This window comes from Plecotus auritus, assembly GCF_963455305.1.
Source record: "Plecotus auritus genome assembly, chromosome: 1".
NCBI classification, from domain to species: Eukaryota; Metazoa; Chordata; class Mammalia; order Chiroptera; family Vespertilionidae; genus Plecotus; species Plecotus auritus.
Genome location: NC_137770.1, coordinates 178,862,937 through 178,883,142, shown reverse-complemented (window position 1 = coordinate 178,883,142; position 20,206 = coordinate 178,862,937). Strand labels below are relative to the sequence as shown.

General features: G+C 42.4%; 1 protein-coding gene across 8 annotated transcripts in view; it reads left to right on the top strand.

The window, feature by feature from the left end:
* Positions 1-2,480: 2,480 nt before the first annotated feature.
* Positions 2,481-20,206, top strand: part of RAP1GDS1 (Rap1 GTPase-GDP dissociation stimulator 1) — a 137,220-nt gene continuing 119,494 nt past the window's right edge. For 3 of the 8 annotated variants that reach the window (XM_080682863.1, XM_080682861.1, XM_080682860.1), the window contains exon 1: positions 2,674-2,787. In XM_080682863.1, the coding sequence (XP_080538989.1) occupies positions 2,784-2,787 (4 nt within the window). In that variant the 5' untranslated portion in view covers positions 2,674-2,783. Of the gene's footprint in view, positions 2,788-20,206 lie in introns of all 8 variants that reach the window. The other 5 variants (XM_080682862.1, XM_080682859.1, XM_080682866.1 and 2 more) reach the window with 5 other exon arrangements.

Genomic DNA, 20,206 nt, shown 5'->3' with positions numbered 1-20,206 from the left:
TTACCTCTTTATTATATAGGAGGAGGGTAGTGTTATAATTTTGCTATTTTTAGTTTTTAATCTCTTACTGTGCCTAATTTATAAACTTTATCATAGGTATGTATGTAGAGGAAAAAAACAATATACTAGTATACAGGGTTTGGAACTATCGGCATATCCCCTGTGGATAAGAGGGGACTACTGTGTTAGATTTCACTACTGCTACACACCATTATGTTGGCACTCACTGCATGCAGCAAGCCTGGACAACCCAGTGGTTTTAATGGTAGGAGGGCTGAGAGGGGATGGCTTGTGGATTCAAGCAGAATTAAAAAAAAAAAAGGCACTTAAATTAGCATCAGGTGAGAGGTCACAAAGTTGAGTCAGCTGCTTTTGCTAGTTTCAATTCATACATCCAAATGGAAGATAGAAGATGCTCTGAGAAAGTATTGTAATATATAATTAGAAGAGGAAGTAGCAGGAAAAGTGAAACAAGTGAACTAGAGGATCTGGAAGAGATTAATAAAGGTTGAGGAAAGAGAAAGCAGGATAAAAAAAATGATCAGCAATACAAAGGCCCCAAATGGCCTTCTGGAAAAGTCCAAAATGAACGTGGAACAGGTAGGGTGTGTGTATGTTGGCAGTGGAGTGGAGCCTGCATTAGTGTGTGTTATGGATTGAATCATGTCTCCAGCAAATTCATATGCTGAGGTCCTAAGCACCTGTATCCCAGAATATGACCTTTTGGAAATGCGGTCATTGGAGTATAATGAGTTAAAGATGAGGTCATTCTAGAGTAGTTGGGCCCCTAACCTGAATGGTGTCCTTGTGAAAAAGGGAAATTTGAACAGACATGCCACAGGAAGGTTGGAGTTATGTTACCACCACAAGCCCAGGACCCACCACAAGCTAGGAGGCCTGGAAGGGATCCTTCCTTGTGACGTCGGAGTGAGCCTGGCTCTGCCAACACTGATTTCAGCCATCTGGCCTCTCGCACTGTGAGGCAATCCATCCGCCTTGTTCTAAGCCACCCAGTGTGCGGTACTTAATTATAGCAGCAGCCCTAGGAAACTAACAACTTTGTAAGATTATTTTGAGGCAAAAGAAAAGTATCTCCTAATATCACAGAAAGGAAAGGCTTGTAGCTCAAGAGGTGCCTGATGGTCTCGTCATGTGCGTCAGAAAAGTTTTGCAGCTTTGACATCTGCAGGTCAATTTTATTTTCTTGTTTTACCAAACCTCTTTTTAACGATTGCTTTGTTTTAGAAGAAAAAAAAAAATCACATGAAACCTGCTCTCTGCTGAACAAATTACAAGGCCCATTCCGACTTGGGTGCTTGTAGTATGTCATACAAATGGAAACCGATCTTACTGTAAGAGGGAGCCACGGACGAAGAGGGTAAAAAGCGCCTTTTCTCAACATTGGATTGAAAAGTAAAAGTTGAAAAGGTGAAGAAACCTCGATTTAACTATTCAGCATCTCCTTCCCACAGGTTGTGCGACTAACTGCTCCCCTCTCGGCTGCAAGACCTGACTCCTCACCCCGGCTAAGGAGGAGCCAGTGCCAGACCCGGCGGCAGGTTCCGCGCAATCCCCGCCCTCAGCGCCGAGCACCAGCGCCCGCCCTCTCCGCGCATGCGCAATCGGAGGGCGCCCTGGGTAGGGAGCGCGCGGCTCAGGTTTTCCCCGCAGCTGGGAGGGGCCGGAGCCATCGGCGGCCCAGCGGACCCAGGAAACTGCGGCCAGTCCACCCGAGGGGCCGCAGCCAACTCCGCCCGGCTTTTATTTCCCGGCCGCGTTAAAAGGGAGCGGGGCGGAGCTGGGTACATCCCGGTAGGGTGGAGCCCGACGCCGGAGGCACTTCACTCAACGGCTTCACCCGTGTCCTCCGGGGAATGGAAGCCCGCGCCCCTCTAGGAGGGGGAACCACACTCTCCCCGAGGAAATCCTGGGCGGTCCCTCTTCCTGGCTGCCCGGACCGCTCTGTTCTTATACCAGCCGTAGCCAGGACACCCTGAACGGTCACCGATATGCCCACTAATAATCAGCGCCCTCCCAGCGGGCCCCCGGGCTGCTCTGAAAACGGGCGTCCCTCAGCATCTGTCTCCCAGGGGCGCTGGTCTCGTCGCCTAGACAGTTCGGGACCTCCGCTTGGCTTCCCCCCGCCCGGCCCGGCGCCTCCTCCTCCGGGAAATTCCCTCCACTGCAACCAGCCGTCCCGTAATGAACGCGGGCCCATTTTCCGGTGGTGGGCTGGCGGAGTCGGGGTAGTAAGCCTGGGGCGAGCCCACGGTACTAGTCCGGGGTTCAGAAGCGCCGTGCACCGTCTTCTCAGGGCCCGCCCTCCGCCCCTCAGGCGGCCACGACGGAGCCCCTCCACCTGCAAACACACGCCCACCCGCCCGCTCAGACTCCCGGGCCGCCCGGGAGTTGCGGGGGGGAGGTGCTGCGCATGCGCGGTGGAGAGGGCGGGGCGCACGGGGCGCACGGGCTGCGCGTCTGGGCGGGCGCAGTTCAGGCCGCCTAGGCGCCTCCGCTGCCCGCCCGCCCGGAGCCGCGCCCGCTGCAGGCAGCGCCCGCCGCCCTGCCCCGCCCCGCCCCGCCCCCCGTCGCTCGTCCCCGCCGCGGCCGCGCCGCTTGCAGCAGCAGCAGCGGCAGTACCAGCTGCTCCTTCCCGGCGGCCGACCCCCGCGGGTCCCTCCCTGGCTGCAGGAGAAACCGAGGTAGAGGGAGGACACAGCGCCGCGCCGCCCGCCCCGGAGACCTCCGCCTCGCCCTCCCGGCGCCTCACCCTCGGGAGCAACATGGGTAAGTCACCCTTCCTCCCCCGTCATCGCCTGACATTTTTCTCTTTCTCGGCGTGTTGCAGGGTGGGAAGCATTTCTCGCGCAAAGTTGCCGATTTCTCAAATCTCCGGGTGTGAGACGGCGGCTCTTGCTCCGGGGAGAGTGGGCGCACGCGGAGCGCACGCCGGGGCCGTGGGCCGGGAGGGTCCCGAGCGCGAGGCGGCTTCGGACCGCCGCCCACCTCGGCACTTCGCCGCCTCGCTCCCCTCCTCCATTCTTCCAGCCCGAGCCGGTGCCCAGCACCGCGGAGCCTGCCTCGGGGGCTCCATCCTCTGCCCCATCCGCTGTTCTCCTGAGGCCGCCCGCTTCCTTTCCCCGGTGTCTGCGGGGCTGCGAGCTTGGGTCGGACCGCGAACAAGACCACTTCACCTAACTTCCCTGGCTGGGCGACCTCCCCTATCTTGGAGACCGCTCGTTCCGAAGCGGGGAAGTGTGAGCAAGTCGTGTGTGAGGGCGATTTTGCCACCTGCACGGAAATTATTTTCTTTTGGGGAGAGCGGACAGACACATAGGTTGAAAGGGATGACTTGTCAGAGGCCACGAGAAACCTGAGGAAGGATGGATAGAGCCGCTAGCTGTTGTTGGGTGACTACAATGTGCAAATACTGCTGTGCTCAACCCATTTACTGGGTTCCTTCACCTATCTACTGTAAGCAGGAAACTGCACCGTGTAGCCTGTTACCAAACTTAAATTAGTTATTGGTTCCCAGCTTCCCCTGACTAATCTACATAATCTGATTCCTTTGTATAGTAAATCTGAAGAGATTGGGTTTAATGAAATATTTAAATGCTGATATGTTTTCTAAAACTACATATAATTTGTCCTACAATTTTTCCTAATTTGTTGCTTAACTTAAATTCAGTGATTATAAAGCCTCTGATGAATTCCATAATGTAATTAAACGCCGAAGTTTTAAAAAAAATATAGTAGCAATTTGGGAATACCATATTAATTTTTACATGTTCCCTGGTTGGCTTTCACTCCTGTCTTATCATAATTTCTTCTTTTTAAATGTGCTCCATAGGCATCTGTCAACTCAGACTTTCCCCAGCCCTCTGTGCAAGTTATTTTAAGCTGAAATGAGTGTGGTCCTTTCATCTGTTGTACAGTGTTCAGCAGATCCAGCGTTAGGTCATGGCAGCTCAGAATCTTCAAGGAAGTATCTAAATCTAGAAATGGTTGATGTCCATGGAGCTTACTTGAAAAGCAAATGCTTCAAGGTCTGATTCAGACCTTTGGCCATATATCTGGAAGAAGCCAATGTTGCAGGAAGTGGTATGAATGAAAAATGAATCTAGGACCCTGAATTTTATTTTCATTTGTTCGTTGTTTTCCGTTTTAATGTACTATTAAGTGTGCTGTAAAAATTGGGTGGCCCATTTATATGTACCTAGCCTTTCTCTGAAAGTATAGTTTTAAGTAATTATTAATATAGGTTATTGGACACATGTCTTTCTCTTGAACATACAAAAATTTTCTTCTCAATTATAACCCACAAGTTCTGTCTGTAAAATATATTTCCCCATGTTTCAAGGTGAGCTAAAAAATATGTTTAATGTAAATTTTAACTTAATGTTGCATCAGTACCTTTTCAATGGGAAAAACCCAATTCTGTTGTAAAAATTAGTGAATAAAAATACTTAAAACAAATGAAATTATTTAAATAATAATCTTGAAAATCATGAATGTTATTGCTTGGTTTTAAGAAGGCCAAATAGAAACCCATCTCTCATTAGAAGGTTCTCAGATAACTCTTGATTAAATTCATATCTCTCTTTCATAGAGCTCTGTTTGTACCTTATTGGAAGCTTTTTAGCACTTACATAATCTGCCTTATAATGGAGCTGTTTATGTGTGTGTTGTGCATTTAGTCATGAGTTCCAGAAGATGAGAATTGTCATTAATTTTTGTGTCCTCAACAATGCTTTCCACAGAGTAGGTATTTGGTAAATCTTCATTGAATTAACTGTTTAACTTAAAATCTATCATTTTTAACTGGTGAACCTGAAAGTATGGCTCTAAACAAACATTTGGGTTGATAGATGTTCTGAAGGTGTGGAGGGAGCGAAACTGAGTAGTATAATTATACTATGACTGGCCCGCTCTAAAAAAAAGTTGGGTTATGTTAGTGATAAGGGTTTTGGGGCAGCCTCCAGGCAAGCCATTTCTTTCTACACTACTATTTTCAATGGTAAGGCGATTGAGTGTATGATCATTAGGTACATACGATAGTGTAAAATTGAGACCTTGGAAAGCAATTTTATATTCTGAGCCAAGGAAGTTTTTATAATTATTCATGTACACATAAGAGGTGGAAGGTGTACTGATTAATGTTGGGGGGGATGGGAAATCACGTTTTAATCTGTCATTATAAAAAAATAAATAAGGTGACTTTTACAAAAGATATTCTCATGGCAGTGATTTTTCTCCCTAAGAAAGTGAAGGGAACTTCTTATATAATTTTATGGACCATGCTATTATTTTATGTATATATTTTATTTTAAATTCAACGTGTATTTAATATTTATGGAATGTCAGCCATATGTAATATACTGTGGGAGGACAAAGATTAATAAGACATTCATATTTCAAGTTGCTTATAATCTTAACAGGAAGGATGTAACATACATAGGTAAATATAGTAGAAATAAAGTAAAAGTTATATTAAAAATAGCCTTTACATATATACTATAGAGTCAGGATGGAGGGATGATTTTTGAAAAATGATGTTATTTGAAACAAAGGTTGGGTAAGTTTCTGAAAGGTACAAATGAATGAAGACTGTTAAATCAGGTTGGGGGTGGGAGGAGAGAAATGACATAAATGAAGATAGGGAATATTCAAGGAATTTCCAAATAAGATTAAATAGCCATGTTGGCTGGAGCAAAAGGTAAGGAAATAGTGGATGGCAGAGATGAAAAAGTATCTACACTAATAAAAGAGAAACATGCAAATTGACCATCACTCCACTACGCCCATCAGCCAATCAGGAGGGAATATGCAAATTAGGAGGACAAAGATGGCGGCCACCCAGCTGTTCCAGTCATGGAGTGGGATGCCTGCTATGAGAGGGAGGGAGGGAAGGCGGGCGGGTGGGGGGGGGGGGTGGTGTGCGAAGGGATCTACAGGAGTGGCACTCCGGCTGCAGTGAAGACAAAGACAGCAGTCTGCAGCGAAGCAGTGAAGACGAAGATGGCAGGCACCGGCCTGAGTCTGCAGCGAAGACAGCACACTCTGGCTGGAGCCTGCAGTAAAGACGAAGAAGGCAGACTCTGACTGGAGCGAAGGCCTGGGTCCCGGGTGCCGGAGGAAAACCGGTGCTGGACGCCAAGGGAAGGAAGGCCTATTGCATGAATCTCTTTGTGCAATGGGCCTCTAGTTAATAGATAAAGACCAAGTAATGGAGTACTATAAATGCCAACCTGAAGAAGTTTTTGGATTTGAATTGTTTATTGAGGAACTATTAAACATTTTTATTTAGTGAAGTGATGAGTCACATCTGTTTATGGTTTGGGAAAATTAACCTGTTAATGGAGTTCAGGATGAATTAGATGAGAAATTAAAGAATGCTTCAGAAGCAATGGTTGTTGCAGTTTGTGTGAAAGTACTTAATGGCTTGAACTAGGCTCAGGCAGTGGGAATAGAATATTGCAAATAAAGAACAGAATTTACTTGGTAACAGATCGAATTTGGAATTGAGAAAGGAGTTACACATTATCGCCTTGGCAGTAATGAGAATGTGCAGTCTGTTAATATGTTGAATTCTTTGGAAGAGGAAACAGCAGTAATCCATTTTGGACCTTTAGAGTTGGACTTTTTGGTCTGCCATTTAGATTATCTGTTCCTTGATGACAGTGACTTTCATATTAGGTTCTGAATACATTTCTAGCGCTAGTTGTCTGGCACATAGCAGCTGTGCAATAAAAATTTATTGACTGACTGAAACTAGGTACAAAGTATTTAACAGACAGTTATTTTAACTCTCAAGAGAAGATTCCAACTAGAGATCTGGAAGTTATACACAAATATACTGCTATGATATTTTAAGTTTGGTGGGAGGATGAGAGTCAACAAAGAAAAAGGAAGAAAATTTGTCCAAGGTAAGAATCTTGAAGAATACCCTGTAGTTAAAGGAAAGGAGTGAAATGATTTGACACTGAAAAAGACAGAACTAGGTGGGAGTGAAAGACTAGAATTGGCCTATAGTTGGTTTCAAGAAAGAGTAAATGGTCAAAAAGTTGTTTATTGCTTCAAAACAATTAGAGTAATAAGGACTGAGAAAAGGCTCAAACTAATGTGGTTTAGTTAGTATACTATCCAGTGTGTGTGTGTGTGTGTGTGTGTGTGTGTGTGTGTGTGTACCTGTACCCTTTTATGTAATAAAAGCCTAATATGCTGTGTCCGACCAGCTGCTGTGACATGCCCTGACCATCAGGGAGCAGATGCTCCGACCTGTAGGTTAGCTTGCTGCTGGGATCCTGGGGATTGGGACTGGGCGAGAAGGGCCGGGCACACCCTGGAGCCCTTCCGCAGTCTCTCTCCGGCCCTGTTGTGTACTGGTGGGGTCCCTCAGCCTGGCCTGCGCCCTCTTGCAATCCGGGACCCCTCGGGGGATGTCAGAGAGCTGGTTTTGGCCTGATCCTCGCAGACCAGGCCGAGGGACCCTGGGCCTCTAGAGTGTGTGTGTGTGTGTGTGTGTGTGTGTGTGTATACATATAAATATATGTATGTATATATATGTATATATATACACATATATATGTGTGTGTGTGTGTATATATATATATATATATATATTTAAAAGGCATTTTTAAGAGATGTGGTAAATGTGGAGGTTAGTTGTAAAAGCTAAGTGATAATGAGTAAGTGAAAATAGAGTTTACTGTGTATACTGGTAGTCATGCTATATTCCTTGACCAGTTTAAAGATGTGTAAATTAGCATAGATTTTTTTAACATTTAAAAAATATTGCACTTTACATGAAATGACACATGCTTTTTTCTTGCCTGAGAATAATTTGTAATCTCACCATAGTGCCTCAAATCTCTTTGAACTTTTAGAAACTTTTATTTTTGCAATATCTGTCATGCAGAATGAGTTTAGGAATGGTTTTATAATTTTAAGTGGCATATTGCATAAAAGTTATTATTTTTTTTTTTTTGTTAATCCTCACCCAAGGATATTTTTTCCATTGATTTCTAGAGGGAAGAAGAAAGGGGGAGAGATAGACACATTGACTGGTTGCCTCCCACACACACCCTGACCAGAGGCTGGGTATCAACCCTGCAACTGAGGTATGTGTCCTTGACTGCCCTTGACTGGAATCCAGCCTACCAATGCTTGAACCATTGAGAAATACAGGCTTCTTGATGATTAATGATTCTTAATGATTAATGTATTTTATCCCTTTTTATTTAGTCTTTGTGAATTTGGAATTTCTCTAGTTATATCTGTGCCTCTAATTTTACTCTTAATTCCTGGAGTTTTGTTTTTCTCTTTAAATGTGTATTTAGCAATATAGATGTTTTTTTATCTTTCTGTTTTAAGTCCAAGAATAGTTTCATGGATAAATAGTAAAAAATAGTACTTTACTTGCACTTTGCATGTCAGAGTAGAGTGATAAAATATTTTTGTAACCTAGTGATCACTAAAATTAATTTTTTTAAAAGAGCATAGATGATAGATTGACTGGAGCAATAATTTTTCTTATGTTGGTATTCTATCTATTTTGTATATGTCCCCTTTTTTTTTCATATGGGAGAAAGGCTAAATTCACTATCCTTGGGAGAGTCCTGTTTTGAAATTGCTAGTATAGACATAATAACCTCATGATCACAGGTAGTAGTAACATGTAATAAAGTAATTAGTAATGAGTTTTGAGTATTGCATCTTACAATAAGTTTGAATATAACACTTAATTTTAAGTTTATATAATTTATTTTTTAATAATAGCTATTTTAATAATTGCCTCACAAAGTTTCTGAAAATTTAATCAAATCTTATGGGCTGGTACAAGGGGGCTTGCCAGTACACCCTTGGATTAATAATGACTATATATTACCACTTATTACAAATTACTGATATCAGTTATATTTAGCTTTACTGTTTTTAACATTTTTTAAATTTTATTTTAATCCTGCCAACAATTCTATGAAGTGGGTGACACTATAATTTGTTGGCTCAGAAGATTAAATAATTTATCCAAGGGACACAACTCAGTCTCTAAAATCCTGTTTAAGAGCAGTGGTTCTTTTTTTTTTTTTTTTTTAAATATATTTTATTGATATTTTACAGAGAGGAAGGGAGAGGGATAGAGAGTTAGAAACATCGATGAGAGAGAAACATCGATCAGCTATCTTTTGCACACCTCCTACTGGGGATGTGTCCGCAACCAAGTTACGTGCCCTTGACCGGAATCTAACCTGGAACACAGGCTGACGTTCTATCCACTGAGCCAAACCGGTTTTGGCAAGAGCAGTGGTTCTTAAACTTCAGGTTGCATTAAGAATCACCTGGAGTGTTTATTGGGAAAAAGAATTATTGGGCCCACCCTCAGACATTCTGATTCAGTAGGGGTGGGGTGGATCAGTAATTTGTATTGTCAAGACATTCCTAGGTGTTGCAGCATTTGGAATAGCACCACCCACTGTAGAGCATAAGTATCCAAACCTTTTTTTTTTTTATTTTTTATTTTTATTTTTTCAAATTTTTATTAAGGTATTATATGTGTACATATCTTACCATTGCCCCCCACCCCCACCCCACTCCCATACATGCCCTCACCCCCCAATGTTTTGCATCCGTTGGTTACTCTTATATACATGCATATAAGTCCTTCAGTTGATCTCTTATTTCCCCCACCTCTCCCTAACCTTACCACTGTAATTTGACAGTCTGTTTGATGCTTTACTGCCTCTGTAACTATCTTTTTGTTCATCAGTTTATAATGTTTTTCATTATCCCCAAATGAGTGGGATCATGTGGTATTTTTCTTTCATTGACTGGCTTATTTCACTTAGCATAATGTTCTCTAATTCCATCCAAGTGCCTACAAATGGTAGTAATTCCTTCTTTTTTACGGCAGCATAGTATTCCATTGTGTAGATGTACCATAGTTTTCTGATCCAGTCATCTGCTGATGGGCACCTAGGCTGTTTCCAAATCTTAGCTATTGTAAATTGTGCTGCTATGAACATAGGGGTGCAGTATCCAAACCTTTCATATAAGGACCAGATGATAAACATTTTAGGCCTTCTGAAGGCCAAGAGGCAAAATCAAAATAATTACATAGATAAAAAATCCTGTCTAATAAAGAGGTAATATGCAAATTGACCATCACTCCAACACACAAGATGGCCGCCCCCATTTGGTGAAAGATGACCGCCCCATGTGGACACAAGATGGCTGGCAGGGGAGGCAGTTGTGGGCGATCAGGCCAGCAGAGGAGGGCAGTTGAGGGGGGGGGGACCAGGCCTGCAGGGGAGGGCATTTGGGGGGAACCAGGCCTGCAGGGGAGGGCAGTTGGGGGCGACCAGGCCAGCAGGGGAGGGCAGTTAGGGGTGACCAGGCTGGCAGGGGAGGGCAGTTGGGGGCAATTGGGCCCGTAGGGGAGCAGTTAGGTGTTGATCAGGCTGGCAGGGGAGTGGTTAGGGGGTGATCAGGGTGGAAGGCAGAAGCGGTTAGGGGCAATCAGGAAGGCAGGCAGGTGAGCGGTTGGGATCCAGCAGTCCTGGATTGTGAGAGGGTTGTCCCAGATTGGAGAGGGCTCAGGCTGGACTGAGTGACACCCCCCCCTCCCCGTGCATGAATTTCGTGCACTGGGCCTCTAGTATATGTAATGAGAGAGAAAACAATTAACCACAAATTTTTTATTGCTGAAATTCAAAATATAACATTAATTGAACACTAAGAGTGTAATTCTTTTCTTGAGATAGCATTTTACTTCATTGAGATTCTGAGTTACGCTGTCATTAAAATTGATTGCAGATTTTATTTGTTAATGCAGATCTGTAATGTGACTTTATGGACTTTGTAATATTGCTATCAGTTCATAGGCATATGATTTTAATGAGCATATTCATTGTCTGAAAGGCATGTACAGAATTATTTTAGATGTTTCTCTTAATATTTGCCCTTTAGCTTGCTGTTACATTGCAGATTAAGTACTTCCAATAGAAAGTTAAGTAGAAGTTCCTTAATTGCATAGTTAAATGCATTTAGGTATATGGAAGTGTCTTTTGCACTGGAAATCTGGTTTCTGTCTTTATTCAGCTGTCATAATGTGGACACAGATATACTATTAGACAATGCATGATTTAATTTTCACAATAATTTGTTAGGTTTAGAAAAATTGGTTACTTTTCAAAAAATAATATAAGTTCAATTTTACCACAATTTCTAATATAAACAATTCCTTAGTAATTCAAAAGCTATTAGAGAAATCTCAGATGGAGTATTAATAAGTGGTCATCGATCATCTTTACACTGAATTTTCAATTGACCATAATGATATAAGAAATCAAAAGACAGAGAATAGCTCTGGCTGGTGTGGCTCAGTTGGTCGGTGTCATCCCATGCACCGATAGGTTGCTGGTTCTGTTCCCCTGTTGGGGCACATGCCTGGGTTGTGGGCTAGATCCCCACTAGTGGGTCTGTAGGAGGCAACCAATTGATGTTCCGCTCTCACATTGATGTTTCTCTTCCTCCCTCTCCCTTCCTCTCGTTCTAAAAAAGCAATAAAAACATTTTGAAAATAGGATAGACTCTCTTTTCCATAATTTACTTGTGTAGTATAGCCTTTGGCAAGTTACTTAAGCTCTTTAAATTCTCATTTCATGTATATCTTTAAAATATTATTATTATTGAATAAGAACCAAGAAATAGATTTCGAATCTGTTTCTTAGGGAATTAATATCAATTATAATATGGAAGCCTTGAACATTAGTTACCTAATAAAGACTTATCAGCCCTGAAACCAAGGTCTGTATTTTTTCTTTCCTTTTAAAAATTTTGGTCCTTGAACATTAAATATACTTTTAAAGGAAAATGATGGCATGGCATTTTAAAAAGTCATCAAAGCACAGGGCTGCTGGATAGTTTGAATAGAGTATTATTTTCTTACATATTAGAAAACATTTTTTAACATAAAAATTATATAAAATTATTTATATAAATATATAAAACCCTATGACTTTAAACTTAAAAGTTTATTAAAAATTTTATATAAAAAGAATTAACATTTATAAACTAATTTTAAATATCTAGGAAGTTCCGTAATTTATGGGTAGAGGTTTTGTTTTTCATAGCCAGAAAACACAAACAAACCAGGAATAATTTTATTTTAACAAGAAATTTGTCATTTTATTAAAAACTATTTTCTTTAATTCTTCTGAAAAATATTCCCTTTTGATGTTTTATTAGGTAACTCCAGTGTAAAAGGTGAGAGACTATTCATTAGAAAAAGCAAACATTACATTGATATATTTATCCTCCATAGAAATACACGTTTGCCTATAGAATTATAAGTTATTTGGCCTCAAAATTATTTAGAACAAAGATAGAAAATTTACATGATTTGATAAATTTTCTTTTGGTTGCAAAAAATGCATTTTGGGGGAGGTTAGTGTTAAGCTCCAAGAGAATAACTGTCCACTGTGCCACATTTCTGGCTTTGATATAGTTTGTACATTGTGCAGTCAGTCAAATCAGAAACACAAGACAGCCATATCAGGCATTACAGAAAGTGAAAAAATAAGTAGTGCAATGGAGCCACATTTTCTGCTTTTTAAAAGCTTCACTTCTAACTGGTAGGTGAAGAATAATATAAGCAATGAATAATAGATACAGATAAGGCCCTAATTCCCAAGACACAAATGCCAAAGAATTTAAATGAGAGGTTAGATCGTATTTAGCTTTTTAGCATCTAGTACAGCTTCTCTGAAATATGTAAGTGCTTATTACTTACAATGATCTGGAAATTTTTCCTAGAATTCACTTACTTAATCAGTTACACACGTACTGAAAGCTAGAGTATGTACTCAGCACTGTACCACCCTTGAGACACTAGAGCAGAGAGTGCTCCCTGGTACACTTCATTGTGATTTTTTTATTTTAACATATTCAGATCTATAGACAGTTATTAACTAGTACAACTATCTAACATGGTTGGGTTATAAATTTATTCTTGAAGAGCTTACATTTATATAAATCAAGATACAGGTAGTTCTTGCTTTGCACAGCTCCGATATGCATGGAATCTATATGAATTTTATTTAAGATGAGAGGCCCAGTGCACGAATTTGTGCACGGGTGGGATCTGGCTGGCCCAGCCCCAATCTGGGCGGATCAGGGCTGGGCCTGTCAGGAGGAGGAGATGGCGGGAGGTTGGCCAGCTGGCCTGCCTGGATCAGGACCCCCAATCAGGGGGAAGGGGCCGTGGGCAATTGGCTGGCGTGCCCTGCCCCCAATTGGGGTTGGGGGGCCGATTGGGGACGTGATGGGCCATGGGGAGGGGCGGTGGGCTGGCTGGCCCGCCCCTGAATGGGGTGGGTGGGGGGGGGTGCCGATCAGGGCCAATCGGGGGCCAGCGGCCTGGGGGAGGGGCCATGGGTGGTTGGCCAGCCGACCCTGCCCCTGATCGGGGTGGGGGTGCCCATCAGGGGCATGGCCGGCCAGGAGGAGGGGCTGCAGGAGATTGGCTGCCCAGCCAGGTGTGATAAGGGGCGGGCCTATTGTGGTGCGCAGGCTCATGGGGGCGTGGCTGGCCAGGGGGAAGGGAGGGGGCGTTTGGCCAGCAGGCCTGGCTCTTGATGGGGGTGGGAGAGTCCGATCAGGGGCAGGCAGGCAGGGGGTAGGGGCTGTGAGGTTGGCTGCTGGCCTCACCCCCTGATCGGCCTGTTCGCTGGCCACAGTGGGCGCCATAGCGACTGGTTGTTAGGTCGTTAATGGTCATTAAGGTAGCTGCATTTTATATAGATGATGGTACTGTGCAAACTGCCTGTTCAGTGGAAAGATCCTGGACTTTGAAGACACACGTCTGGATTTATCCCAACGTTGGCATTTACCTTTCTGGGCAAGTTACTCAGTTTCTGAATTCAACTTTCTCATCTTACTAAAATACAGGTAATAATAACATCTATTTCACAAGGTAGTTGTAAATATTACATAAAATAATATGTATATAAATTTTTAAAATTTATTTTAAAGAGAGGAGTGGGGAGAGAGAGACATTGATTTGTTGTTCCACTTATTTATACATTCATTGGTTGATTCTTGTGTGTGCCTTGATCAGAGATTGAACCTGCAAACTTGGCATATCAGGGCAATGCTTTAACCAGCTATGCGACCCTGTCAGAGCTATCTATATAAATTTTAATTTCTATTTCCAAGGCTGAGAATATAGTCATTTTGGGGAAATATTATTTTGTATTCTTGGTTAAAACCAAACAAAGGATATAGTGCTACTTGTGTTATTTTAATCAAATCATGTAGTGAGTACAAAATTATTGTAGCAGATTATACTTTCCAAAGATGACCACAAGCAATATCTCTTGCCCCACATATTCTTCTAGAACTTGCTACTACTCCCCATTGAGAGTTGGGGAGTTCACTTCCTGTTGTATTTGCGCATGCCTGTTGGTAACCAGTAGAATGCTGCAGAAGTGATGCTGTGTGATTCCTTAGGCTCAGTCTTAAAAAGTAATGCTGCTTCCACCTTGTTGGTTGAAACACTGGCTTCTTGGAGCACTAAGTCTGAGACCCTGAAGCTGCCGTGCTGTGAGGAAAGCCACGTGGAGAGGCCTAAGATTTCAGGTGGTCAGTCCTAGCCTTCGAGTCCTTCCAGACCAGTCCCTAGACATGTGAATGAATGAACTATTAGATGATTCAGATTATGCCAGCCTCAGCCATTGAATCACTCCCAGAGATACCTCTAGACTTTGAGACTCTGCTCCTGACCTGGTGGAGCAGAGAGACAAGCCATCTTCAATGTGCCCTTTGTGAATTCCTGGTTCAGAGAATCTGAGCTCAATAAAATGGCTTTTGTTTTATGTCAGTAAGTTTGGGGTGGTTTGTTATGTAACAGTAATAATTGGAACAGTTATAAAACTTTAAAGATACATTGTCTCAGTAAGAAACAGATTAAAGTGGAAAGTCAATTCTCAATTTTTTCCAGAAGGTTGTTCGAGAAGCAGTTTGGAAACCGAATCATTTTTTCCCATTAGAAATGATGTATATTGAATAAATCCATTCCAGACCCACAAATGATTCCCTGTTTTAACCTTTCTTATATACAGTACATGTCTAATATACAATAATCTATAAATAAACACTGAAGTTCATTGAACCACCCCTACTAGCCTTAACCAAATCATTTTCAGCAGTAGTTTTAGGCGTGTCTTTCAGGTCAGTATGCAGCATCTTTGCTTGTTCACATATGGCTGCCTCTGAATGCTGTCACTGGCTAACTGCTTTTTAATTATCCAAATCAACACAGTTTTTCTGTCTCTTCAGTTGCCTATGCCCTTGTTTCTTTCACACCCTTAGCAACATTAGCACTTGTGATGACCTCCTTATGTTTTAAAATTGTGCGTTCCCTCCTTTGTTGCCTGAGAGACTCTTTTTGTCATGTTGAGGTATCAGCGTGAAAGGGTTGTCAGGTCTAAAACTGAAGTTTAGTTTCACAACCCAGACATTTTTTCTGTGAACAACTTGGTCGAGAACTGAATTGTTCCAGATGGGAGATATTTGAGAACCGAGGTTTGACTGTACTATTAAAACTCACCAAAGTGGGAACGACTTGCTAAATAAATGTTTACTGAGTTTTTCTTCCATTTCAAATGAGAAATTCATTACCTTATTCAGTCAGTTAATTTAACAAATGTTTACTGGATATCTCCCATGTGCCAAGTGATAGATATAGTGCAGTGGTTGGCAAACTGCGGCTTGTGAGCCATATGCGACTCGCGAGACGTGGTTTGCCGCTCGGTTGACTAATGAGTTTGCGGACCACTGGTATAGTGCAATGGCATTTACACTATGCATTATACATCTCAGGAGGATATGTTCTAAGACCCCTAGTGGATACCTGAAACCGAGGATAGTAGTGAACCCTATATATACTATGTTTTTTCCCTATACATAAATATCTATTGTTAGGGTCGCTGAAGGAAGTACATACGAAGCCAAAAGTAGTAAAGAATTATGAATTTATTAGGTCATTTGGAAAAGCAGATGGGTTGACCCACAAAATAGTGCCAGCACCCGGAGACTGGGAGACACATATTTTAAAGGACTCCAAGTAGGCTTTTGCTGGGTGGAGAATTCTCTGGGCAGGTCCAGAGGGGAAAGATTCTGATCTTAGCAAATGGAATGTGGTCTAAGTGAAAGGGAATGTCAGTAGCGAAATGACCTAAAGGCCAGTTTCCCAGGGAAGGGGGTATCAGTTCGATTTTTTAATCAGACCTAACATCTGTGATAAAATTTAATTTATAAATTAGGCACATCCTATCTAATAAAAGAGTAATATGCAAATTGCCCATCACTCCAACACATAAGATGGCTGCCCCCATGTGGTCAAAGATCCTGCCCCCATGTGGACACAAGATGGCTAGCAGGGGAGGGCAGTTGGGAGGGACCTGGCCTGCAAGGGAGGGCAGTTGGGGGTGATCAAGCCAGCAGGGGAGGGCAGTTAGGGGTGACCTGGTTAGCAGATGGGGGCGACCGGGCCTGCAGGGAAGGGCAGTTGGGGGGGACCCAGGCCTGCAGGGGAGGACAGTTGGGGGGGACCAGGACTGCAGGGGAGGTCAGTTGGGGGGGCAGGCCTGCAGAGGAGGGCAGTTAGGGTCAATCAGGCTTGCAGGGGAGCAGTTAGGTATCAATCAGGCTGGCAGGGGAGTGGTTAGGGGGTGATCAGGCTGGCAGGCAGAAGCGGTTAGGGGCAATCAGGAAGGCAGGCAGGCGAGCAGTTGGGAGCCAGCAGTCCAGGATTGTGAGAGGGATGTGTGACTGCCCGGTAGGATCGGGCCTAAATGGGCAGTGGACATCCCTCGAGGGGTGCAAGATTGGAGAGGGTGAAGGCTGTGCTGAGGGACACACCCCCCCGCACGAATTTCGTGCACCAAGCCTCTAGTCTAGCTAATAAAAGAGTAACATGCTAATTGACCATACCTTCGTGATGCCCACCAGCCAATCAGGAGTGAGTATGCAAATTAACCCAACAAAGATGGTGGGTTAATTTGCATACACAGGCGCTGAGTGGCCTGTGGGCTGTATAAGGCCTGAGAAATCATTTGGTCTGGCTCTGCCAAGACATTAGAGTGGGTTAAATTAAATGTTTGACTAATTATAGCAGGCTAGTTTTTAAGTTGATAAATGATATTGTAAATATCCAAATGGCCCTTGGCAGCAAAAAGGTTCCCCACCCTTAAAGAAAGTAATTACAGCTTCTCTTTGGCACATCTGAATTTCTAGCACCGCTATTCTTGCACTTTGGGGCCATTAATAAGTAAAATAATAGTTCCTTTCTTTTTCTTTTTTTTTATTGTTTAAAGTATTAAATATATTAGTACATATATCTCCTTTTTGTTCCCCATTGACCTTCCCCCAGCCACCCCCTGTCGCTTGCCCTCATCCCACCCCCCCAGTGTCTTGTGTCCATTGGTGTGCTTATATGCATGCGTACAAGTCCTTTGGTTGATCTTTTTCCCTCCATCCCCAACACTGCCCAGCCTTCCCGCTGTAATTTGACAGTCTGTTCGGTGCTTTACTGCCTCTGTATCTATCTTTTTATTCATCAGATTATAATGTTCTTTATTTTCTATAAATGAGTGAAATCATGTAGTATTTTCCTTTCATTGCCTGGCTTATTTCACTTAACATAATGCTCTCCAGGTCCATCCATGCTGCTGCAAATGGTAAGAATTCCTTCTTTTTTATAGCAGTGTAGTATTCCATTCTGTAGATGTACCACTGTTTTTTAATCCACTCATCTGCTGATGGACACTTAGGCTGTTTCCAAATCTTAGCTATGGTGAATTGTGCTGCTATGAACATAGGGGTGCATATATCCTTTCTGAGTGGTGTTTCTAGTTTCTTGTGATATATTCCCAGAAGTGGGATTACTGGGTCAAATGGGAGCTCCATTTTTAGTTTTCTGAGGAAACTCCATACTGTTCTCCACAGTGGCTGCACCAGTCTGCATTCCCACCAGCAGTGCACGAGGGTTCCTTTTTCTCCGCATCCTCGCCAGCACTTGTCGTTTGTTGATTTGTTGATGATTGCCATTCTGACAGGTGTGAGATGGTACTGCATTGTCGTTTTGATTTCCATCTCTCGGATAATTAGTGACTTTGAGCATTTTTTCATGTGCCTCTTGGCCTTCTGTCTTTTTTCGAAAAGATTCTATTTAGGTCCGTTGCCCATTTTTTTATTGGATCATTTATCTTCCTTTTATTCAGTTGTATAAGTTCGCTGTAGATGTTGGAGATTAAACCTTTATCAGTGGTAGCATTTGCAAATATGTTCTCCCATACGGTGGGCTTTCTTGTTGTTTTGTTGATGGTTTATTTTGCTATGCAAAAGCTTTTTATTTTGATGTAGTCCCATTTGTTTATTTTCTCTTTAGCTTCCATTGCCCTAGGGGCAGTATCGGTGGAGAAATTGCTTTGGCATATGTCTGATATTTCTCTGCCTGTGGATTCCTCTAGTATTTTTATGGTTTCCTGTCTTATGTTTAAGTCCTGTATCCATTTTTAGTTAATTTTTGTGTATGGTGTTAGTTGGTGGTCTAGTTTCATTTTTTTGCATGTATCTGTCCAATTTTCCCATTTATTGAAGAGACTGTCTTGACTCCACTGTATGCGCTTGCCTCCTTTGTCAAATATTAATTGAACATAGTGGTTTGGGTCGATATCTGGATTCTCTATTCTAGTCCATTGGTCTATATGTCTGTTCTTGTGCCAGTCCCAGGCTGTTTTGAGGACAGTGGCTTTGTAATACAGCTTGAAATCTGGTATTGAGATCCCACCTACTTTGTTCTTCTTTCTCAGGATTGCTGTGGCTATTCGGGGTCTTTTTTTATTCTAGATGAACTTTTGGAGAGTTCTTTCTTGGTCTCTGAAATATGCCATTGGTATTTTAATGGGGAGTGCATTGAATGCATAAATTGCTTTGTGTAGTATGGACATTTTAATGATGTTGATTCTACCAATCCATGAACATGGTATGTTCTTCCATCTGTTTACATCTTCCTCTATCTCTTTTTTCAGTGTCCTATAGTTTTCTGCGTATAAGTCCTTTACCTCCTTAGTTAAGTTTATTCCTAGGTATCTTAATTTTTTTGGTGCGATGGTAAATGGGATTGCTTTTTTAGTCTCTCTTTCTGTAAGTTTACTATTGGTGTATAGAAATGCCATAGATTTCTTGGTGTTAATTTTGTATCCTGCTACATTGCCAAATTCATTTAAGTCTGTTAGTTTTTTGATGGAGTCCTTCAGGTTTTTTACGTACAATATCATGTCATCTGCAGATAAGGACAGCTTTACTTCTTCTTTTCCAATTTGGATGCCTTTTATTTCTTCTTCTTGTCTAATTGCAATGGCTAATACTTCCAGTACTATGTCAAACAGGAGTGGTGAGAGTGGGCATCCCTGTCTTGTTCCTGTTCTTAGGGGAAATGTTTTTTGTGTTGTTTTTTTAATATATTTTATTGATTTTTTACAGAGAGGAAGGGAGAGGGACAGAGAGTTAGAAACATCGATGAGAGAGAAACATTGATCAGCTAGCTGCCTTTTGCACACCCCCCACATAGCCAAACCGGTCAGGGCTAGGGGAAATGGTTTTAGTTTTTGCCCATTGAGTATGATGTTGGCTGTGGGTTTATCATATATGGCTTTTATTATGTTGAGGTATGATCCTTCTATTCCCACCTTATTGAAAGTTTTTATCAAGAAAGGGGGTTGGATTTTGTCAAATGCTTTTTCTGCATCAATTGATATGACTATGTGATTTTTATCTCTCAAATTGTTTATGTGATGTATCACATTTATTGATTTTCAGATATTGTACCATCCTTGCATCCCTGGGATAAATCCTACTTGATCATGGTGTATGATCTTTCTGATGCACTGCTGGATCCGATTTGCTAGAAATTTGTTGAGGATTTTGGCATCTATGTTCATGAAGGATATTGGCCTGTAATTCTCTTTCATTGTGTTGTCTTTATCTGGTTTTGGTATTAGGGTGATGTTGGCTTCATAGAAGGAGCTTGGAAGTGTTCCTTCCTCTTGAATTTTTTGGAATAGTCTGAGGAGGATAGGTTTTAGTTCTTCCTTGAATGTTTGGTAAAACTCTCCTGTGAAGCCGTCTGGCCCGGGCTTTTTTT